This window comes from Gadus chalcogrammus, chromosome 14, assembly GCF_026213295.1.
Source record: "Gadus chalcogrammus isolate NIFS_2021 chromosome 14, NIFS_Gcha_1.0, whole genome shotgun sequence".
Lineage (NCBI taxonomy): Eukaryota > Metazoa > Chordata > Actinopteri > Gadiformes > Gadidae > Gadus > Gadus chalcogrammus.
In genome coordinates, this window is record NC_079425.1 from 5423779 (window position 1) to 5445933 (window position 22155).

The 22155-nt window shown below is 48.9% G+C and overlaps 1 protein-coding gene across 2 annotated transcripts in view; it reads left to right on the plus strand.

Annotated features, from left to right (window-relative positions):
• The first annotated feature begins 1568 nt into the window (after positions 1 to 1568).
• arnt2 (aryl-hydrocarbon receptor nuclear translocator 2) overlaps positions 1569 to 22155 on the plus strand; it is a 52163-nt gene continuing 31576 nt past the window's right edge. The window contains exons 1-7 of one of the 2 annotated variants that reach the window (XM_056607631.1): positions 1569 to 1806; positions 5106 to 5153; positions 7153 to 7203; positions 8499 to 8712; positions 9300 to 9513; positions 18380 to 18482; positions 21491 to 21556. In XM_056607631.1, the coding sequence (XP_056463606.1) occupies positions 1658 to 1806; positions 5106 to 5153; positions 7153 to 7203; positions 8499 to 8712; positions 9300 to 9513; positions 18380 to 18482; positions 21491 to 21556 (845 nt within the window). In that variant the 5' untranslated portion in view covers positions 1569 to 1657. The remainder of the gene's footprint in view (positions 1807 to 5105; positions 5154 to 7152; positions 7204 to 8498; positions 8713 to 9299; positions 9514 to 18379; positions 18483 to 21490; positions 21557 to 22155) is intronic. The other variant, XM_056607632.1, reaches the window with a different exon arrangement.

A 22155-nucleotide genomic window follows, 5' to 3' on the forward strand; every position in this document is an offset into this window, starting at 1 on the left:
GGAATTAGAAAAGGAAAAAGTGAAGTCTGGTACAGAGGAGGACCCAGTGAGGAGGCGGAATAATTCAGTTGGAGGAGCAAAAGCCACGCGCACGATACAACCCTCATCGAGCTCGCACTGTTCAACTGGTGCACTGGCTGCCGGTCAGTCGAGAAGCTAGGCTTTACCCAGAGATACAGCGTGGAGGGGGGGCGGGAGACACCAGTGCTCCATAAAGGGTGAGGTTCCTATTCCTATGCCACGATGGCTTGGGCATGAGTGCATCGTCCATTGACCGGGACAGAAAGTTGTCTTTGGGAGCTAGGCTAGGTGCTGCGGAAGTGCCTGTCCCAGTCGTTAAGTTCGTCGATATGTCACCCTCATCTTTGTAGCATTCGGTAGGCTGGGTAGTTCCTAGTAGTTGTTGTTTAAGTGCAAGCAGAATACATTATCTAAGAACGCAGATTTTACATAAAGTATTCGGTGATGGTTAGTTTGTAACAAGACTACCGCTTACATGTCTTATTTGTATACTGTAATGATGTCATCCGCCGTAGACCTTTCCGCATATGAACACTGGAACTAAAACCAAAAAAAAGGGAGAAATGTTATTCGAAACAAAATAACACAACAACAAAGCTATTTACGCTCCACCTGCCGACATTTAACATTCAGTTCAACCCAGTGTGTGTGTGTGTGTGTGTGTGTGTGTGTGTGTGTGTGTGTGTGCGTGTGCGCGCACGTCCTGTAGGGTGGTAAGGTGTAGCTGTGGGGGAATGCACACTGTATCAAATATTAACCGTGCTACGGGGAGCAGTGTGCCACACCAGAGGGTTTGTTTGGCCTATCCATTGCATCTGCCTGAGTGAGTGAGTGAATAAATGAATAGTTCACAGAGACAGCAGGGACAAATGGAAGGGAATTTGTGTAAGAGGGAGAGAGAGAGGCCGCTAGCAACGGGCCGGGGAGATAAAGAAACAGTGACTCAAAGGGGAGCGAAAAAGATGGAGGTTCATTTGGCACGCACTACAGTTCAGCCTCCTGCTAATGACCGCTTTCTCCAATCATTAAGCCGATGTTTAATCCAGCTGCGACGGTGCTTCTGCCAGCCGCACCTCGGGCTGTTGTATATGGGCCTGTGTTCTTTAGGGCTGCACGTCTGTTCTTATGCCTGTATGTCTGCGCTTTAAGGCTTTTTTTTTTCTTTTTTTTTTCTGTGCGGTTTATGCCTGTTTATCTGTGTGGTTTAAGCCTGTTACATATCTTTGCTCTTTAGGCCTGTTTATATGTTTGATTAAGGCCTGTATATCTGTGCTTAGGCCTTTATATTAAGGCATGTATATCCGTGATTTAGCCTGTCTATCTCTGACGTTTAAGCCTGTATATCTCTGTGCTCTGGAGGCCTGTGTAGCTGTATGATTTATTGCCTGTATATCCGTGTGGTTTGGGCCTGCATATTATCTGTCTGGTATTGGCTTGTACATCTTGTATATAGGCTTCACTTCAATTATATCTACATTAAGAAAACAGTTTTAAATAATAGTTCATTAATAACATAATCTAACGTAGTAACAAGTTACACACTTTTGTCCTCTGCGCCTTTTGGTTGGGAAACCAAAATGGATTATTATGCTAACAGTGCGGCTACACAGCCGGCCACCGAGCTGCAGTCCCCGTGATGCTGACGCTGTGGTTGTTGTTGTTCCCCCTTCCAGAGATGGGCAGTGAGTTGCCAGGGTCCGTTGCGATGCCCGGGGCGGTGGGCGCGGGCCAGGTGAGGATGAGCGGGGCCGTGCCAGGCCGCGGCGGCAAGCGGAGATCCGGAGGGTGAGTATTGCATTAGACTGTAGCGTGCTAGCTCGCTAGCTTGCTAGCCAGCACACACAAACACATAGAGCCATTTAGCGTCGCTTTTTATCGGAAGCAGTACCTACAACTGTCACTGTATCTGTTTGGGTTATGAGTCATTATTTGAACTATGAGTAACTTCTCCCCGCCACACTGTAGTACACTGTAGTAGTGACTCAATGATGTATTTATATTCAATGTTGGCAGCTATTCAGATTTGTTCTTTCGTTTTATATGTAAACACAATGATAGGTTTATTAGTTGATGCCCCAATGCACAGACACAGCCCTCCCTGTCTGTATGCCTTTGTGCTGTTCTCCAAGCAGACTAATCTTGCGTGTAGACTGTACAAAATACAGTGCGATACTAAGCTAAGCCGAATAACAAATTGCTAAGCAAACATTATTAAATGTCAGACAACCGATACCGGTGCAATTGCGGTTTAACATATCAAACATCCTTGATCGAAACGAACCACGTCACATTTACGATTAAAGGTTTTCCATCCTTTTTGGCAGTCATTCCCCTCAGTGCACACTTCAGTAAAGAGTCGTGGCCCAGGCTTATGTGTCGAGGAGACAGGTTCTAGGAGACGTGACTGCAGGGATATGTACCATCAACAACAAGACAACCTATAACATCCGGTCCAGATACCCCAGAGTCTCTCCAAAGGTTTAAAATCAGTCCTCTGTTGCAGACCGGACACTTTTGGAATACATTTGTTATCGTCCCCTGAAACCTTGATCTTGGTAGAATACCAAGAGTAACCAATCAAGAAACCCTGCCCAGGCGCTGTAGCTCCGCCCCCCAGAAGTTCAGCCACAGCATTGGCAAACTTTTTGATCCGAGATTGACTTCCATGTTTGTCTGGGAATAATCAAAGTATGCAGTGAATATAACAACTATAAGAACTTGTGTACTTACTACTCTACACTAAAGTACTATTACAGAGTAGTATGGGAAAAGGCCATCGAGCCCCCGTTGCTACTGTAGACTATAGAGTCTCTGCGAGACCTAGCCCCATGGTACGAGCATGTCTTATGCGAACATAGATTGATGATCCACACACACACACACACACACACACACACACACACACACACACACACACACACACACACACACACACACACACACACACACACACACACACACACACACACACACACACACACACACACACAGCAACAGGGACACTGCTTGCCTTCTCCCCACTGTTGAGGCGTGTGTGTGATCTATGTCTCGGTATGATGAAACCCCAGTCCCGTTCCCTCGGTGCTCGTTCATACTGACAGCTCCTGGTACCCCGCTATGAGCCCCACCCTGCAGCCCCAGGCCAGGCTGGCGAGCTTGGTGGGGTCTCCCAGCTGGGAGATGGTAAGGGCCAGGGGTTCCATCAAGGGGGAAAACCTCAGACAATGCAGCAAGTGTTTAATACGAAAAAAAAAAAAAAGATTACAAAAATTTGGAAGATGAATGTATTCAATCAATAAAAGTGGCTATGTAGGTATTTTGCTAAATAATTGCTTTTATTTTGTAATTCACAGAACAAGTCAACGCCACAAACCGCAAAACATCTCGAGAAATGCCCCAAAGGCCCATCGAAAAGCCTGAGTTTTATAACGAGAGATAATGGCAGTGTGATATTACGTGCATTGTGTGTCTCGTCTGCGCTGTGCACAGTTCACCCCGGCTCCATCCCCACCGCAACACGACCGCGCCGTCTCCCAACACTCTGTGTCTGCTCGCATCACTACAGATATCATCTTATGAATATCAGAATAATTAGCCCTGCGCCCTGGCAGGTGGGTGAACAGGGAGCGATGTACGGCCGCGTGCAGCACTCTGTCAGCCTGTTTAGCTGCGTGGACGCGCTCCTCGCCTCACACGGGGAAGCGTTGAGTCATTCTTTTGTCACGACCCGCTCTTGAAGGGCTTTATGCAATCTGGGATATTTGTTGCGTTTGGCTAGGGACGTCGTTTCGTCAACGCTTCTGTCGAGCGCCAGGCTTCAAGGGAACGGGGACACATGCTGGAATCGCGCCCTTGTGCGCGCACGCACACACGCACACGCTGAAGACGCACACGTACACACCCACGCATGAACGCGTGCACATGCACGCACACACACACCTAGGACAGTATTGTATACACGTTTCCTCTTCCTCTGAGGAAAGGCTGAGGGATGAGGGGATGAAGTCGTTGTCATGGCTACCGCGCCCGGTTTGGTTCTGGAGGGCTCGGTTTATCTGGCGGTGTGGCCCACCGTAGCTGAGGGTCTCCTGCGGGGGGTCCCCCCCCGGCGCTCTTCACCGTAGTTCTGTTCACCGTAGCGCTGCGTGAAACGTCCCTCAGTTTTAATGGCCCTTAAGCACGCAATCGCTCACCGGAGGGTCTTTTCGCCGGCATCATTTATTCATAGTCGTCTGCGGCGACGCAAATCAATTATAATGGGGACGACCTGCGACCCGAGCGCCAGCAGATGATCCATGGCCTGAGACTGTCCGCCGTATGCATTAATGGGACACCGCGCTTACACCGTGGCGCGTCGTCAGCATGCGCAAGAAGGCGCCACACAGCGCACGCTCAGTCCCGATTAAAACAAGGATTACAGATTCAGAATGTGGCTCTTCTCCGCGCATCTCCACACATCATGTCGTCGTCCCCCCCCCCCCCCCCCCCCCGTTAATAACCACCGCAAATAAATAAATAAAGGCCAGCGCCGCGGCAGTGATATTAGAGTCATTTCGCAGCCCTCCGGCCCCAGCTGGCTCACACTCGGGGCCCCTAAATTGGATGTGTCAGCTCCCGGCGACGGGCATTCCGCCCGTCACCGAGATACAGCGGCTAAGCGGCGCGGCGCGGCGCAGATGTCACATTCTAAAGCCTTCGCCGGTGTCTGTGAGGGTTTGGTGGGAGGTGAGGGGGGCGGGAGGGGCGGCACGTACTGATTTGATGCAGGGGTACATCTATCTAGGGGTACGGGCGGGGAGATTGCGGCGGGAGGAACAGTGATCCGGGCAGATTGCCGGGGAGAGAGGCAAATAATACGCAGTGGCTGGGGGGTTGTGCTGGGGGTTGTGTGAAAACTCGCGGGCGGCTGTGGGTGACAGTTGTAGTAGGTGTTCCTCTTTGGTATTTGCCTGTTCTTAGTCTAAGCTGAGGTGTGAACACACCCCGTCGGTGCTCACTCATAGTCTTAATGAGCTGCTCCCCCTCATCAATCACACCGGTTCTGCTTCTGAGTCATGACGTGTTGCTCTCTGCTTGCTTCTCAGAATGGACTTTGATGAAGAGGATGGAGAGGGCCCTAGCAAATTTTCAAGGTGAGGAAGACGACGTGGAGGCTGCTCTGTATAAGATGTGTTTTTATTTGTCACGTGTGCTGTTCTGTATAAGATGTGTTTTTACTTGTCACTTATTAGTCATTCGGGGGCGGCAGTAGCTCAGGAGGTAGAGCGGGTTGGCTGGTAACCTGAAGGTTGTTGGTTCGATCCCCGGCTCCTCCTAGCTGAGTGTCGAGGTGTCCTTAAGCAAGGCACCTAACCCTGACTGTTAGCTCCCGACGAGCTGGCTGTCGGCTTGCATGGTTGACTCCGCCGTCGGTGCGTGAATGTGTGCGTGAATGGTGAATGTGAGGCAATATTGTAAAGCGCTTTGAGTGGCCAATGGTTAGAAAAGCGCTATATAAATGCAGTCCATTTACATTCATTTCAGGGCTGCAACGATTAGTCAATAGACAGAAACGTATATCGGTTAATCGTTGAAGCTATTTATCATGTTCAAATGACAAACATGGGTTATTATAGAAAGAATAGTTTCGCATTTATTGGCTGCTTGTCAGAATAAGCGAGGACTTTTAAGAAATCATTTTGGACTCTTAACTTGCAATGACATTTGCGACTATGAATGGCATTTCATAGATAAATTGATTGATATGAAATAATCATTGAAATATTCAACAGTGATCATAACTCTTTTATGCAGCCCTGTTGTATTCCTCTTTACAACAGTAGCTGCTTCATTGAGCAGCTGAGTTTTTATTTGTCGTGTGAATGACCCCCATTTAATTGGTCCACGGTGGTTCGGTCCATGATAAAAAAGGATGCAGTCCATTTTCGCCTTTTGCTCTTTTAAGATAAGATAGGAAAAGATAACATCATAACTTAACTGATCCCCGGGCGGGGCATCGAATGAACAAACAAATGTACATGAAGTGCTTGGTTTGCCTTATGTCAAGTGTTTGGGTCACTGTATCACTGGGTCCTTTCTTTTCACTCTATGCACTATTGTGTGAAAAGAAGCGTTCCATTGCGGCCATCTTCTCACACTCTGGTGATCCCCACTTGTTTCACTCCTTGTAATCTCTCTTGTAGTTGTATGCCCCATTATGTTCAAAGCCAATACACAGTCACCCTTGTTCTGTCGAAAGGGGTGCAGCGTGGAGGGGAGACACTGACCTCTGCTGGGGATATCAGGAAGTGCAGCAACCCACTCCGATGACAATAGAGTAGTCGAACTGCATAGTGGTTGTTTGGTGGTGGTTGTAGCTAAACCACATTATCTTTATGTTGTCACGTTATCTTGCAAGTTAAACAAATGCAGATGCAATTGTGCAATCGTTATATGCAATAGCAATTGGATTGACTATTGGTTTACCGTTGAATTGTTGAGCACTTTGTGGTCCCTCCCTCTACCACACTGGAAAGGAAAGACAGACACACACACACACACACACAGACACACAGACACACAGACACACACACACACACACACACACACACACACACACACACACACACACACACACACACACACACACACACACACACACACACACACACCAGGGCCATGAGATCTGACATGCCACAGGAGTGTGCTTACACAACTTTGGTAATGGCGTTCATCTCCCTCTAGAGCAGAGCTGCCGTTATTTTAATTTACCCAGCGCACTCATCGCACTGAATGCCTTTTTTTTTATTGACCTTATTTCTTTTATTTGTCCAGCAGCGTGCCTGTTTTATTTGAGCTCATCCATTACCGAGGAGGGGACACACCCCCATGCGCCCGTTACTTTGTCTCACTGCTCCCCTGGCACTTGCCATGCCGAGGCAGCTGCTGCTGCTGCATGTAGCGGTCAGAAGGTTTAAACGGCCTCGAGCGTCGCCCACTGAGCCGCGGTTGCGTCGGGACCCGTGGCGAGGCGAGGGGGGTAAGCCACGGGCGCCGGGACCTCAGCCCCACGTTGTGCGTACTTCCCGCAGCGTGTGTCGCTTGGTTACAGATGTGTTTCTCTCTCCCCCCTCTCTCTCTCTCTCTGCGCAGGTATGATGATGAGCAGGTTCCTGGTGGTGGTGATAAGGAGAGATATGCCAGGTAGGCCTAGCCCGCATGGGGGGGCCGGCAGTGGTCCTGCCCCCGACTCAGGGACAGCGTCAGCACTAAGCTCCAACAGGCCGACACCACCACCTTCAGCACGCCCTCCTCTAACACACGCACACGCACAGATAGACACACACACAGACACACACGCACACACTGCCACTGCAAGACAAGTACTAACCCTTGACGACTGTCGACCCAGAGCGAAGAGGCTAACTGTTTTGATGTATGATTTTTCTTTTTTGTTCGTGTCCAAAAGAAGTTGTTATCTAAATCTGAATGGTTTTAAGGATTTTCTCCTTTATTTTGTTACCTCGACTGAAAGGTTCGCTTCCAGTTCAAGTCTTAATTCATGAATCACAGCAATGAACTTTGATGTGCATTTGTTAAGTTGTATACATTTAGACTAGATATTATGTATAAAGTTTGATGTGTTTTCATAAACGGGAGGCACACCGTACGTGTCCTGTCAAGATACCCACCCCACAAGGTTTTTTCTTCCAATTCACGGCTGTCAATGGCAAAAACTAAACCTTATGTTCCGCCATAAAAAGTCATTTGTATGAAAATGTCTTTCTCCAATGAAGGACATTGGAGAAACAGGATTACCAGGATGGTTAATATACTCTCATCCTGTCATTCTCACAGTTTTTCCACAATGCACACAGTAATGTTAACAAGCTTAAAGACAAAACCCCAACAACACTAAGGCCACCTTTTAGTTTTTAACCACTGTTTAGTGCAGGCTTTCATTAAGAGGTGCTCTTGAATTGCATTTTTTAATAACACGCTGTATCAAAAGCACACCACGCAAGTACAACATTAATTGAATCAAACAATGTTTCTGCCCTTAGCTGCCGGAGCAAATCCTATCAAACGTAGGCTACAGTTTTTAATTTATACACTACAATGCTATATTTGGTCAATTAATGTTTATCTGGATTATACCTTTTTGCTTTTTAAATGCCTTTTCTACTACATTTTGAGCAAATTAAACCAAAGCCAAATAAAATGGGTACCAAGCCTTAGAGGTATGACCAAGAGACTTCTTCTATTCTATCTAGACTGTTCTATGTCTGCATACCCTTGGACCTTGTATAAAAATGCTATTGCATGCTTGCATCCGTGATAGTCCTTGGTAGGAAATAGGGTGTCAGACCATTGGCAGTACCATACCTGTAGCAAGTCAATGTTGTATATGTGCACCCCATGTGTCACCCCGAGCCACCGCCACCCTCACCCCCATCCCGGTCCGACCCCGGTGCTCTAACACGCCCTCCCTGTTTCAGAGAGAACCACAGTGAGATCGAACGGCGCCGGCGCAACAAGATGACCCAGTACATCACGGAGCTGTCGGACATGGTGCCCACCTGCAGCGCCCTGGCCCGCAAGCCCGACAAGCTCACCATCCTGCGCATGGCCGTGTCCCACATGAAGTCCATGAGGGGCACGGGCAACACCTCCACTGACGGCGCCTACAAGCCCTCCTTCCTCACCGAGCAGGTAACCCACAGGCAGCCCCACACCCGTACTGACCGGCGTCCTGAACGGCGCGGCCGTTCAGAACGGCCTCGTTGTCCTGAAAAACGCGGACGTTCTGAACGGCGCGGTCGTTCTGAACGTCCGCATTGTTCTGAACGACCGCATCGTGCTGAAGGGCAACCGTCCGAAGCCAGTGTGGTGGTGTTTCGTGTAGCAGAGGGGTTGTAAGGTCGATGGGGGGGGGTTGCTCTGTTTTATGACTACCCATAACTGAGAGCACTTAACAGTTGGCTTCCCCTGGGGCTTTGGGCTTTTAAAGAAATGCCTGCAGTGGTCGCCAGGGAGGAAGTCAACCTTTCTGAGCTGTATGTTACATCCTCAGTTGTTATGAACAAACCGAAACGCCGATGCCAATGCTAATGCTAATGGCTTATGGTCCGTTCAGACACTGAACGTATTCTAAAAGTTTTTAAAAACCAAGCAGAAACAAACCCCTGTAATCCTGGGCCGACCTCATCCAGACGATGTATGAACACGTCACTCACTCCTCTACGTCTTTTTCGTGTGTGTGTTTGTGCGCGTGCGTGCGTGCACTGTGTGTGGCGTAGGAGCTGAAGCACCTGATCTTGGAGGCGGCGGATGGCTTCCTGTTCGTGGTCGCCGCGGAGACGGGCCGCGTGATCTACGTGTCGGACTCTGTGACGCCGGTGCTGAACCACCCGCAGGCGGAGTGGTTCGGCAGCACCCTGTACGAGCAGGTGCACCCCGACGACGTGGACAAGCTCCGGGAGCAGCTCAGCACCTCCGAGAACTCCATGACAGGTAGCCGCAGTCGAAACAAGTGTCTACTAGTCACTGTGTGGTCACTGGTCCGGTACCATACAGTACTGTTTTTTACCGTGTTTCTAGTACTATGTACCAGCGTATTATACCAAGTATTCAGTACCATGTACGTTGTTCCAAGTATTCAGTACCAGCCATTTTGTACCGTGTTTCCAGGACTATGTACCTGCATATATATTACCAAGTATTCAGCAGTTTGTACATAGTGTCATGTATTCATTTCCATGTACCAATTACCATATATTCAGAGCCGTGTACCTCCTACTAGGTATCCAGAGCCATGTAGTACCATCGGTTCAGCACCATGTTGGGTACCTGTTACCTTGTAATCAGAACAATATACTTGGATTCATGTATTTAGTATTCACCTCGTACCATGTACCTCGTACTGCACTCATTACAATGCAGACAATGCTTTTAAGAAGAGTTCATGTCCACAGTCAAATAAGAAAGATTCAGAAAAAAAATTTAGAGGGCTACCGCAAGGTTTCTGACAGCATATCACACAGCCGAGACGTGAACTGAAGCGGTTTCCTCCTTCTGGCTGCCTGCTACTGAAGGCAATCTTAGAGGCTTGCACAATCTGAAGTGCCTGATATTATCGGTACAAGTACGGGTAGTACTTCGTGTGACCACGAGATGGCGCCATTGTCTCGTTACATTCTCTCTCCCCCCCTCCCATTATTTCCTTGGTGCCCAGAGGTTCCATCCAGGTGAGGCATCTGTCCATGTGTCAGCCTCAGTTTCTTCGCCAGCCAATCGGCTCGCTGAAATCCCCCGTGCCGACAGGGCGCGCTTTATTACCCAGAAGGCTTTGATAAGCAACAAGAGGTTGTTATCTCCTCCAAGTGCCTCTGCGGAGGAGAGATAAAACCACGCAGAGGGACGCACAGGCACCGAGACAGACGCACAACCGCACACTTAAGTAGATGCAGACACAAACATGATATGAAGGTCCACGTCCCGTCGTGAAATGTCTTTGTGAGGAAAGCAATGGAATGAAAGCCGTATGTCTTCCAAGCACCGCCTTGCGGTGTGTGTGTGTGTGTGTGTGTGTGTGTGTGTGTGTGTGTGTGTGTGTGTGTGTGTGTGTGTGTGTGTGTGTGTGTGTGTGTGTGTGTGTGTGTGTGTGTGTGTGTGTGTGTGTGTGTGGATGCTTAGCAGGGTGAATTTTGGTGTGCGTGGCACTTGGTGTTTTCTCCAGCTGTCCGCTGCTTACGTCGGAGCGGCAGACCTTAACCACAACGGATAAAAAAAAGGATGTAGCTGTTTTCTCATTGCCCGGTTGTTGCTCTTTTCCGTGGGTTAAGGTCCCAGTCACAATAAAAACGTTCTGGTTTTGTCCTCTGAATAAACCCCTTGGATCTCATCTTACGGCGCTGGGCGGTGGTATCTACGCCTCTTAGACTCTAAGGCCTAACCCTGTTAAAACTAAACCGAATGTACAAGCCGGAATTCTTCCTGTTTTCTCTGTTTCATTAACTTGAAAAAGGGGATACTGGGGTTATTTCAAGTCAACTCAAAGCCTGTCGGGTTGAATTAGTGCGCGTGCTTTCATGTAAGTACAGCCAAAGTGAAGTCCCCTCCGCTTCGGTTTGTGTCTCGGTCTTCTTGAGTTCGTATTGATCTAAATCATGAAGTTGTGTTTTATTCCCCCCTCCCACTCCACAATGGAAAATAGGCGTCTGGGCCCCACAGCCATGCAGGGCCGCGATTGAGCCAGGCGGTCTGAGCTTTGAAAAGCTTGAGATTTATTTCAATGCGGCGTGCGTCTGGGCCGGCTCCACTTCCTCAGTATTACACAGCCAACACACAGAGGAAAGAAACTTAGTTGCATTGCCAAGAAATTGTTAAGGGGAGGTAAAGTAAGTAATTTCTCTTGAGGCAGAAAGCCTTTTAAATATTAAAGCAATGCGACAAAATATGTGGTTTAACGACGTTTGGGTGGTCATATGTGGTCATATTTCTTCCCGACCCACAGTATTGAACTCATTTCCTGACATTTGATGCTGTGAGAGCCATGCATTTCTAAAACATTTCCATATTGGTATCCTGCCACATTGCAGTGGATTTAATTTCTATGGCAGTCAATGTTGCATAAGGCTGCGCAGAAGGTGTCCACATGTCCGGGTGAACTGGCGGCCGCCTTCTGCATTGAAGATTTCTTGTTTTTCACCATCGTGATCTAAAAATAATTGTTGGCAAAAATGCTGGATGGGGATGCACGGGCGAGTGCTGGTGGAAGGCACTCGGAGGCTGCGGTTGTTGTAATCATTGCAATGCTTTGTACAGGAAGGCTGTGTTTGGCTTCAACTAACCATTGGCAGTGCTATCAGCTTGTTGCATAGTAACTTCCCGAACTGAAGAGCAGAGGGGCCTGATTGGTTAGCCTTGTGAGGTCGTCCGCAGGAAAGTCGAGACGACTGTGAGATGTTGTCCGTCTTTGGATACCTATTCAACCACGCGGAGGAATGTGTTTTCATTTTATATTCTAGCTTACGGTGACTAACCATTCTAGTTGACCTGTCCCGCTTTGATTCACTAGTTCAGTCGCTGCCAAGGTAGGAAAAGGAACAACAAAGTGGAAATCGTCAGGGACCAAAAATGTGTTTATAGCAAACGACGGCGAGAGACCGCAGTAACCATGAGGCATTGCCCCGGCGATGCAGTAAATGTCATGCCGGTGATGACTCACGGAAGTAACCGGGCAGACAACAGAGCTGCACTCATGTCAACAGCCGCAGCGGGCGTTGTTGTTGTTGCTGTAGCGTCCTGCTGCTATTCTGCCCGGTAACCAGAAAAAGCTGACGTCTCACCAAACCGTTGCGTCATTAGTGGAACATGCCGCTCCAGCCTATTTTGTTTCCGGGAAAAAAAAGAGGTGATAATTCGTTTGGATGGGAAATCCTAATGAGAAAGATATCATTACATTAGCAACAAATTCGATGCATGCTCCGGTAGCTTATAGTATAATGAAGCCTCTCTTCAGTCATTAAAAATAATTTATAATTCTGCCTAATCCATATCAGGTCGCTGTTGAAACTGTTAAGTAGAGCGGTGTGGGCGGATCCATCTTCGGGGGGGATCCGCCCCAAGGGGTAAACCGGAACCAACCACCAAGGGTGACATAACGCACCCTAACCAGGTCTGGTCCTTGTGGTCCTCTTCTCATGAACCCGCGAATGGGAGGAGCATTTAGGGCATCTTTAAAAGATGCAGGAACCACCTCTGTTGGCCCCTTCTTGCCGGCCCAGAGACGGATCGGCTGAACCTCACCGCAGAGCTAGCCTGGGTACCCCTCTGGAACGAAGCACATTTGGAGCCCCGTGTATCCGGGACCCTGGTCCTCGTGGTCGTTATGCCTGGGGTCCGTGGCCCTGTGTAAAGGTAAGGGAACAGAGAGCGTTGCCGTACAGCTCAGCTGCCCTTTCCCCCCCCCCCGCCTCCCCTCGAGGGCGATCTGCATTGCTGCCGAACCTTCCACCTCAAACAAAGAAGTTCACCCTATACCTGCGCTCCTTGGCTCGAGGGGATCTCGGCCACTTCACACACTCGGAGGGGTTGATTGACTGATCTCCTACTCGGCGTCAACGATCCAGGGGGTGTCCTGCGCCCGCTGGAACAATGTTCCCGTTTTTTTTAAAGCCGTGTCTGAAACCCGACATGCGAGGGATACGCGCGCATATTTACCCCCCGCAGCGCAAACACACAATGTTCACGCCTGGACGCCTTAATCATTTGAAATATGTCGACGGAGGTGGATCGGGGAGGCGGGTGGGTTTGGTAGCATACTCTGGCTCTGTTTGCCTGAACGCCACCGGGGTTCTTCCCCCGCGCCTCCATCGACTTAGCTTGTAATCGACGGAGGCAGCGTGAGCGCGGAGCCCACCCGTCCCGACCGCTTCCAGACCCCCCACGTCCATAGCGATGCCTCGGGTCGCCCAGCCTGAGCGTCTTGTGTATTCCCAGTCCCAGCCCCCCCCTTCTCATCCTCGTACTGCCATGTTATCTCTCCCCCCCCCCCCCCCCCCATCCCCCACACTTCTGCGTGTGGGCGCCTAATCACTGTCTGAAAGAGCGGCACTGACGTATTGGACCTGATTCACTCTTAATCTAAAACACTGCTTTCCTCGCCCTTCCTCTCCTCGCCTTTTCTCTGCCCCGATTCTTGTTCAACAAAATGCAGGAACTTTGCCGAAGCACTTATGTGTTGTAGCCGTTCCAATTTCCGACTCTATGCTTTTGATTGTTCAACTCCCCCTGGTTAAGTGGCTTTTGATAACGGTGTCTCGTTCATAAATGCATGTAAATGCCACCGGCGCCGCAGTCAGCCGCTGCGACATCCTGCGTTGGCCATTCTGAGCGCATAGTTTCATTCATGAGTGTAGACACTGTAGAGGTTGAAGGGTTCCCAAAATAAAAAGAAGTGGATTAGTTGGTGGTTAATCGAAGGGGCAGGTGGGCGAGCCGAAACCATTTCAGTTTGCGCGTCGCCTCCATTAGAAACCCAGTGTGCAGAGGGATAAATGGCAACCCGAGACCAGCAGATTGTGACGGGACGAATGCACTCAGTGGGATATCGAGGGGGAGAAGGGAGATCAGGTAGACGCCGGAATGCAGAGGAGGAAGGGAGTAGAAGGATAAATAAATGGTTGGCGGGTCAGAGGTGGATCTGATGGCCGTTCCTGGTACAGTACTCTGCTTTCTCCATAAATAGTTCCTTGAGCAGAACAGCTTGGCCGGGACTCGGGGCCGGCCAGGCCGGGGTGAAGTGCTGTGGGGAAACGTCCTGTTTATCCAAAGCCTCGATTGAATTAGTTATGGCCGCCAGCTCTATTTCCAATGTTCTTTTGGTCTACTTGTTTTCGCCTCCTTACGCCTGATTATTAGCTTGTTGTTTTCTTTCATGACGTCCATTTTTTTCCCCGACATCTTTGTTTGGCTTACGCATGCTTTGTTAGCATACCTAGCGTTATGAGCTATCGTCGTTGTGTTTATTTGTTTCAACAGAAATGAAATAACCTACTCGGTAGTGCATGCGTGTGAGGTACGAGCCAAAGGGTGATGACTCTGGGAAATTTCCACCAACAACCCAGTGTCCCGGAAAGGCTGGTCACGGAGCCTTGAAGCCCGAACCGGAACCCCTTAACCCTGCAGACGGAGTCCAAAGGGAACCTCTCCTGCACCATGAAGGGGGGGGGGGGGGGCATCCTCTTCGCTCACGTCCCTCCGCACCGTGCCAGCTGCAGCAGCTGCCTCGCTCGCCCACTGTTGTCGTCCTCTTCAACGTTCTCTCGCTCTGGCTCCAATTATGATCCCCTTGTTTCCCCCCCATGCCCAGCCCGCCTGCGTTCTGGCTAGTGTGACGATCTGCGGTGCTGCGGTTTGGGTCGGTGGGGTTCATTCGGGTGAATCTCTTTCTCCGACGCACACGCTCCCGCGTCCAAACGGCGCACCGGGGAAAGATTGAGGGGAGGAATTTGCCCGTGACTTTTGTGCCGGGAGTGTTTTGAAGATTTTTGTCCGGTGACGTGATGACGGAAGAAGTTGATCCGTTGAGAGCGCTGACACACACCAGTCCCGCTGCACCCTGCTGTACTGTACATGGGGTGCGCTACATTAGGTCAACTGCCTTGCTCAGAGGCTGCCACGTGCCTCCCTAGTCAGTCTTATTGTAAACAGACTTGGTGTGTGTGTGTGTGTGTGTGTGTGTGTGTGTGTGTGTGTGTGTGTGTGTGTGTGTGTGTGTGTGTGTGTGTGTGTGTGTGTGTGTGTGTGTGTGTGTGTGTGTGTGTGTGTGCGCGTGTGTGTGTGTAGAAGGCCAACATCGAAAGGAATGTCCAGAGCCACATCAAACCATACCCTTCTCATCTGCAATCTGACATGTTACCTGGCAATTTCCACCAGATGCCCCATGTCAAATTCTAAACACAAGGTCACACAATCCCAGTAGGCTGAGGTCACCTTGGCTCACTTTGCTTTTGTTATCCAGCGTGCTTGTGTGTGTTCGTGTGTGTGTGTGTGTGTGTGTTTGTGCGTGTGTGTGCCTGCACGTGCCTGCCTGCTGTGGTTCTTAATTGCAATCAACTGTAAAGAAGTAACTGGGTCTGTTTGTATTTTCTATGCCCCGACCCCGTCCCCCCTTCCACCATATCCTGCCTTCACGCATTTCTGGAAGTGTGTGTGTGTATGCGTGTGAGTGTGTGTGCATACGTGCATGATCAACCCACCTCCACGTTGGAGGCTAGGACTGCCATTGTTCCATCTGGAAAGCATCAGAGGGTGGTGGATGGTGAGGAAAGCAGGACTGATCATGATAACGAGAGACGCGTGCAGTGCATCGCAGTCGTAACACTGCAGGACAGCGAGACGCGTGGAAGCCCTAGCCCATAATATTCTCCCAACGGTCTCACGCAAGCCCTGAGGTCTGCACGGATAATCTCGCCCGAATAACGATACAACAGGTGGTCGATCAAACGTAACGCCGTCTCGTCGAATTAGTCGTCGAGCCCATGGTTAAATATAAATAGTTAATGTTCAGCGTGCAAACATCATTCCAGCTCTGCTTTCGAGCGGCTGCGCAGTACAATCCCAATACGTAGCCAAAGCAATCCACACATTGTCGGTGGGTTCCCAACCTCTTCCCTTTTAATGACCGGCAAAGGATCTCGCCTATGAATACTTCAGGCAAGCTGAGCGCAATTTCCAGTCAACTGGCTGCCATAGCTACTGATCGTTTTCATTGTCTGGACGAGCAGGACGGAATGAGATGACGTGCGCTCACTCTGGGACTTCATACACTCGGTGTCTGTGTCAATAGTGCTGTCTGCGACCTTAATCTTAGTGTTGGAAGGTTTGCGTCTCCCCCGGCTTGTTTTCGTCTTTTGTCTATCCCTGCCCTTGTCTAGTGTGTGTGTCTATCTGTATCCGTGTGCATCTTTGTGTGTCTATGCGTGTAATGCATTATGTCCTGGCCTAACGCATTATGTGTGTGTGTGTGTGTGTGTGTGTGTGTGTGTGTGTGTGTGTGTGTGTGTGTGTGTGTGTGTGTGTGTGTGTGTGTGTGTGTGTGTGTGTGTGTGTGTGTGTGTGTGTGTGTGTGTGTGTGTCTATCTATGCATGTCATGCATGTAATGCATTATGTCCTGGCCTAACGCATTACGTGTCTGTGTCTGTGTGTCTGTGTGTGTGTGTCTCTGTGTGTATGTGTGTGCGTCTGTGTGTGTGTGTGTGTCTATGCATGTCATGCATGTAATGCATTATGTCCCGGTCAAATGCATTACGTGTGTGTGTGTCTATGCATGTTATGCATTATATTCCACCCTACACGCGTGTGTTTCTCTCAGTTTCTGTTGTTTTGAGCCCGTGGCTATGTTCTAGGGTCTCCCATCAGTCTGGCCCAGTAGCCCCCCCCCCCCCCCCCCAGGCCGGGCCGCTCCGGCGTGAACACACTGCTCTCCCTCCGGGAGGGGAGAATGCGGTGGGGAAGGGGGGTTTGCCGACAGCTGTATTTTCCCTTGGCTGTTTGTCTAGCGATTCCTCCGAATTTCTACTTTTTTTTTTTTTATCAAGGATGGCTCTCACTTTGAGCCCGGCACCATTTTAATACTTCACTTTGGGAGGGTGATTCAGTGCTTGGTTCACGATCACAGCAGGGGGTCGGTTTGACCCCCCTCTGCACAACTCGTCTGAGGGAAAGAACACTTGTTGAGCAAATCGCTCCGTGGGGCTCCACAGAGAGGGGCGAGGCCCAGACACAACGCAGAACAGAAAAACACTTTTTCTCCCCAGCGAAGGACTCTTGTCCCGATGAGGTGACCTGAGTCGCGGACTCCCAGTTGAATTAGGCCGTGGGTTTGACTTTGATTCACTCTTCTCCGCTCCTTGTGCTGCTTCAAGGGCGATTCACTCCCGCAATAAAAAGAAACATACAAAAACATAATCGTCTGGATGGGTGGACTCAGAGTTCACCCGTATCTGTGTCCGTCTATTCGGTTAGCCCTAACCCTACAATGTGTGTTGTGTGTGTGTGTACCAGGCTGATGTACCATGTGTGTACCAGGCTGAGGCACCATATGTATTGTTGTGTGTGTGTACCAGGCTGAGGCACCATGTGTGTTGTGTGTTTGTACCATGTGTGTTGTTGTGTGTGTTTACCATGCTGATGTGCCATGTGGGTTGTTGTGTTTGTACCATGTGTGTTGTTGTGTGTGTTTAGGCCTAAAAAATGTTTTTGTTTGGTTCCGGTTTCTGACCGACCCTGTCAATTTATGTGTGACCCAAATTATTTTATGAGCTTTAAAAGAAAAAAGTTTTTTATTTTTGGATGCAAACTATAATTACGTTTTGGTACAGCACCTCTTTATTCTGTACAAGGATGAGCGAATTTTCTCATTTTTAAATGAAAACAACCTACCTATCATTCGCTGCCGCTGGAAAAAATAAAATAAAAAAATAAAATAAATTCCCTACCTACCCATGACCTCAACTGACAACCAACAGGAACGTTTTTTTTTTTTTTTTAGGCCTTATCATGCTGATGTACCATTCGTGTTGTTGTGTTTGTACCATGTGTGTTGTTGTGTGTGTTTACCATGCTGATGTACCATGTGTGTTGTTGTGTTTGTACCATGTGTGTTGTTTTGTGTGTGTGTGTGTACCAGGCTGAGGCACCATGTGTGTTGTTGTGTGTCTACCATGTGTGTTGTGTGCGTTCCATGCTGATGCACCACGTGTGTTGTTGTCTGTGTACCAGTCTGAGGCACCATGTGTGTTGTTGTGTGTCTACCATGTGTGTTGTTGTGTGCGTACCATGCTGATGCACCATGTGTTTTGTGTCGTGCAGGTAGGATCCTGGACCTGAAGACAGGCACGGTGAAGAAGGAGGGGCAGCAGTCGTCCATGAGGATGTGCATGGGTTCCCGGCGCTCCTTCATCTGCCGCATGAGGTTTGTGCCTTCCTCAGTCCAACCGCAGCGCTCCCCAATGTGTGCACGTGCAGCTCTCTCCATGTTAGCCTGGTGAAGAATGCGTATACCCTGTGCTCATATGGATCAGGACAACATTGATGGCTGGCAGTTTTAAGGAACAGCAGGAGGGGAGTGTGTGTGTGTGTGTGTGTGTGCGTGTGCGTGTGCGCGCGCGCGCGCGTGCGTGCGTGCGTCTTAACAACGTCAAGTTTTGATGATTGAAGAAATAGTTTACTTGTCAACAACCATCGTCGGAACAAAGAAGAAGTACAAGATGTATTTTCTGGCCATCTGTTGACCACCAGATGTGTAACGAGACAGCCGTTGTATGAACCAGGAAGGTGATATGGTAATATATGGAAAGCCTTTATAAATGTGGATATATAGTAAGCTGGAATTACCCTCGCAGACACAGGACAGATGGCGTGCAGAAAGCTAAAAGGAAGGGCTGACTAATAGACTTTTGTCTTACTTTATGGAGGTGGATACCGTTTCATATACCTGACCTAAGCGTAGTATACCCATGGTAAGAGATGACCACTGACTCGCGTTAAAAAAATAAAGAATTGCATCGCACAGGAGCCTTTTCCTTTAGCACCAGGGAAATACATTATCTATTTCATATAAGGATAATGAATGCATAATGGATACTATAGAACACACACTCACACCCACAGAGTAACAGACATTTGGTGTATTAAGTGGCTCCTATATTTTGGTGTGCATCTCCAAAGTAAAGTAATTAGCCACAACGAAGCTCCCCAGAATAACTCGTCCAACTGTGATTAATTACTGTGTTGCAAATCAATTATGCTCCAACATTTCCTGAAGCTCAACCACCGGGTGATTTATTACTGTTACAGGAAATGGTAGTACATATATCTACTGCCAAGTGCAACGAAAAAGCAGATTCTGAAAGTCATTATATTTTAATAGATCACTATGGTTTATTACATCATTTTTTATCTGTGGTCTTCTAAATACGAGGCTCTTAAAAAGAGTGTGGAAGGCATGTGTACTAATTAATTATGACTTAATTACTATAAATCACTTCTACTGTATTCGTCACGTACTTATATTGTCTTTTGTTACAACTAGCTCCAATAATAATAGCAATGAAAATATCAGGTGAACGTACATTTCCTGCGTTTCACTCACGTACGCAATAACTCCAGCCCGGGGGGGGACCCTACACTAGGCAGGCATATCTCTGATGGCAGACATACCATAATATTAACAAGCTATCCCAACCACATGACTCACACCTGACTTTCTGAAAGGTAAGACGTGCGTGTGCCATAACCAATTTCACAGTGCGGTAATTTCTGACGCCAGGCATATTTTCGCTTCACAGACTTGGGGGGGTTGGGTTGGGGGCGAAGGAAGTATAAAGAATTGCTGGTGTCGTTTTTCTCATGCCGTTCAAGTAATTAAACGACGCGTGTCATATCGTTATCCCAGATCCCCTATACGTCAGTGTATTAATACCTCGCTCGTTTGGAAATCCGCGGTGACCCTACGGCGCGCTGCGACAAATAAAATTCCATCCCTGCGTCTTACAGAGGACACACGGCGTCTGGCGGATCGGGCGAGGAAAAAATGTCTTTGTTTGGTCTCAAGATGTCTCCTAAGTGAAAACACGGCTCCGGTGGTGAGACCGCTGCGGAATACTTTTGGGCTTTGTGCTTAGCCTGGCGAAAAAATCACACGTTTCCCCAATTACGTTTCCACGTACGCTGTCCCTCGTATCGCTGAGCCGGCGGCACGACCGTCTGCCTTTTTGGGGGGGGGGGGGGGGGGGGGGGACGGGACTGCGATGTCTCAATCCGTCAAGCTTGGGGCCCCCTGCTTATCGCACGCGACAACCGCACTGCGCCACGGGAGGAATTTCCCTCCTCTTTGAGCCTTTTATTGGAGGCACGTTGGCGGAAAGGGGAAACCAGCCCCTCGCCTCCCAGGCACGCTTGTTAGAGGCTGCTAGACGGAGGGGCCGCGGCATCAAGCGTGCACAGGCTACCTAGGGTTCGGAGCACATCGTTTTCTAAGGGAGGTTATTGGGTGCAGGCCTCGTCTTCGGTAACACTTGGTCCACCCATCCATCTCACAAGATGAAGAAGGCTGGGGGGGGGGGGGGGGGGGTAGATGAGGGGACATCTGTTGCTGGAGTTACGGCTCGTGGACCGACAAATCGGATTTCACCGGGCGCTCTCTTTCTGTCCGTTTCTGTACATTGTGTAATGTCCTGGGTGGAAGGAAATGCGTTCGTACATGCATTGTCAAACATGGCATAACAATCGGCTCAAATACATCCTGACAACATGTGGAAGGGCTGCTACAGCCCCAATGCTACTCATCACTTATGGAGAGTCGTTAGCAGTTTGGCCCGCTTGTTTGTGTATTTTCGTCACCCGTGTTGTGTGAGACATGTCAACATGGCACATGTTCCAACACACATCACATGCAAGGGATGCCGGTTATAATGTTTTTAATTTTTTTCTAACCAGATAGAACTCATGTCCATTCAAACACCGTAGCATCTTATGTTTGGATAATGAGGTCATAAAAAGTATATATTTATCCCTTAGCTAAAATTGGACGTCAGGTACTGATTCATGTGTTTACTTTGAAGTCTGTGTGCCTGTGTGATAAATGTCTTTGAGCATTGAATCATTTACATTGCGTTTAAACATTCAGCAGATGCCTTCATCCGAAAGCGATGAAGTGAGGCTGAGAACAATCGAAAGCCTACAGTGACTACAGAAACATTCAACGTTTAGAGAAACTGGACTGGACCAAGTGCTTTGTAGCAATACATCATGTGCTGATGGAAGTGTATGTAGAATTTTGTGATTCATGTGTGTGTGTGTGTGTGTGTGTGTGTGTGTGTGTGTGTGTGTGTGTGTGTGTGTGTGTGTGTGTGTGTGTGTGTGTGTGTGTGTGTGTGTGTGTGTGTGTGTGTGTGTGTGTGTGTGTGTGTGTGTGTGCAGGTGCGGCAGCGCTCCCCTGGATCACATCTCCCTGAACCGGCTGTCCAACATGAGGAAGAGATACAGGTGAATACATCACACGCTCACTTCCTCTCTTGACTGATGTTTCTCCAGTATTCCTCCCCTCCCTTTCCCTCAACCAACGATTTTTGTGTTAAAATAAAATGGATCACACAACCCCTCTCGGCTTAGACAGGTGTTTGTGTGTGTTTGTGTGGGTGTGTGTCTGCGTCTGTGTGTCTGTGTCTGGGTGCATGTGTGTGTGCGGTTGTGAAAGCATCTGGGTGTATTTGTGTCTGCATGTTTGTTTGTGTTGCTGTTTGTGTGTGTGTGTGTCTGCATTTCTGTGTGTGCGCGTTTCAGTATTTCTGTGTGTGTGTGTGTGTGTGTGTGTCTGCGTTTCTCTCTGTGTGTTTGCGTTTCTGTCCGTGTGTCTGCGTTTCTGTCTGTGTGTGTCTGCATCTGTGTGTGTGTGTGTGTGTGTGTGTGTGTGTGTGTGTGTGTGTGTGTGTGTGTGTGTGTGTGTGTGTGTGTGTGTGTGTGTGTGTGTGTGTGTGTGTGTGTGTGTGTGTGTGTGTGTGTGTGTGTATGCGTTTCTGTCTTGTGTGTCTGTGTGTGTCTGAATGTGTGTGTGTGTGTGTGTCTGTGTGTGTGTGTGCCTGTGT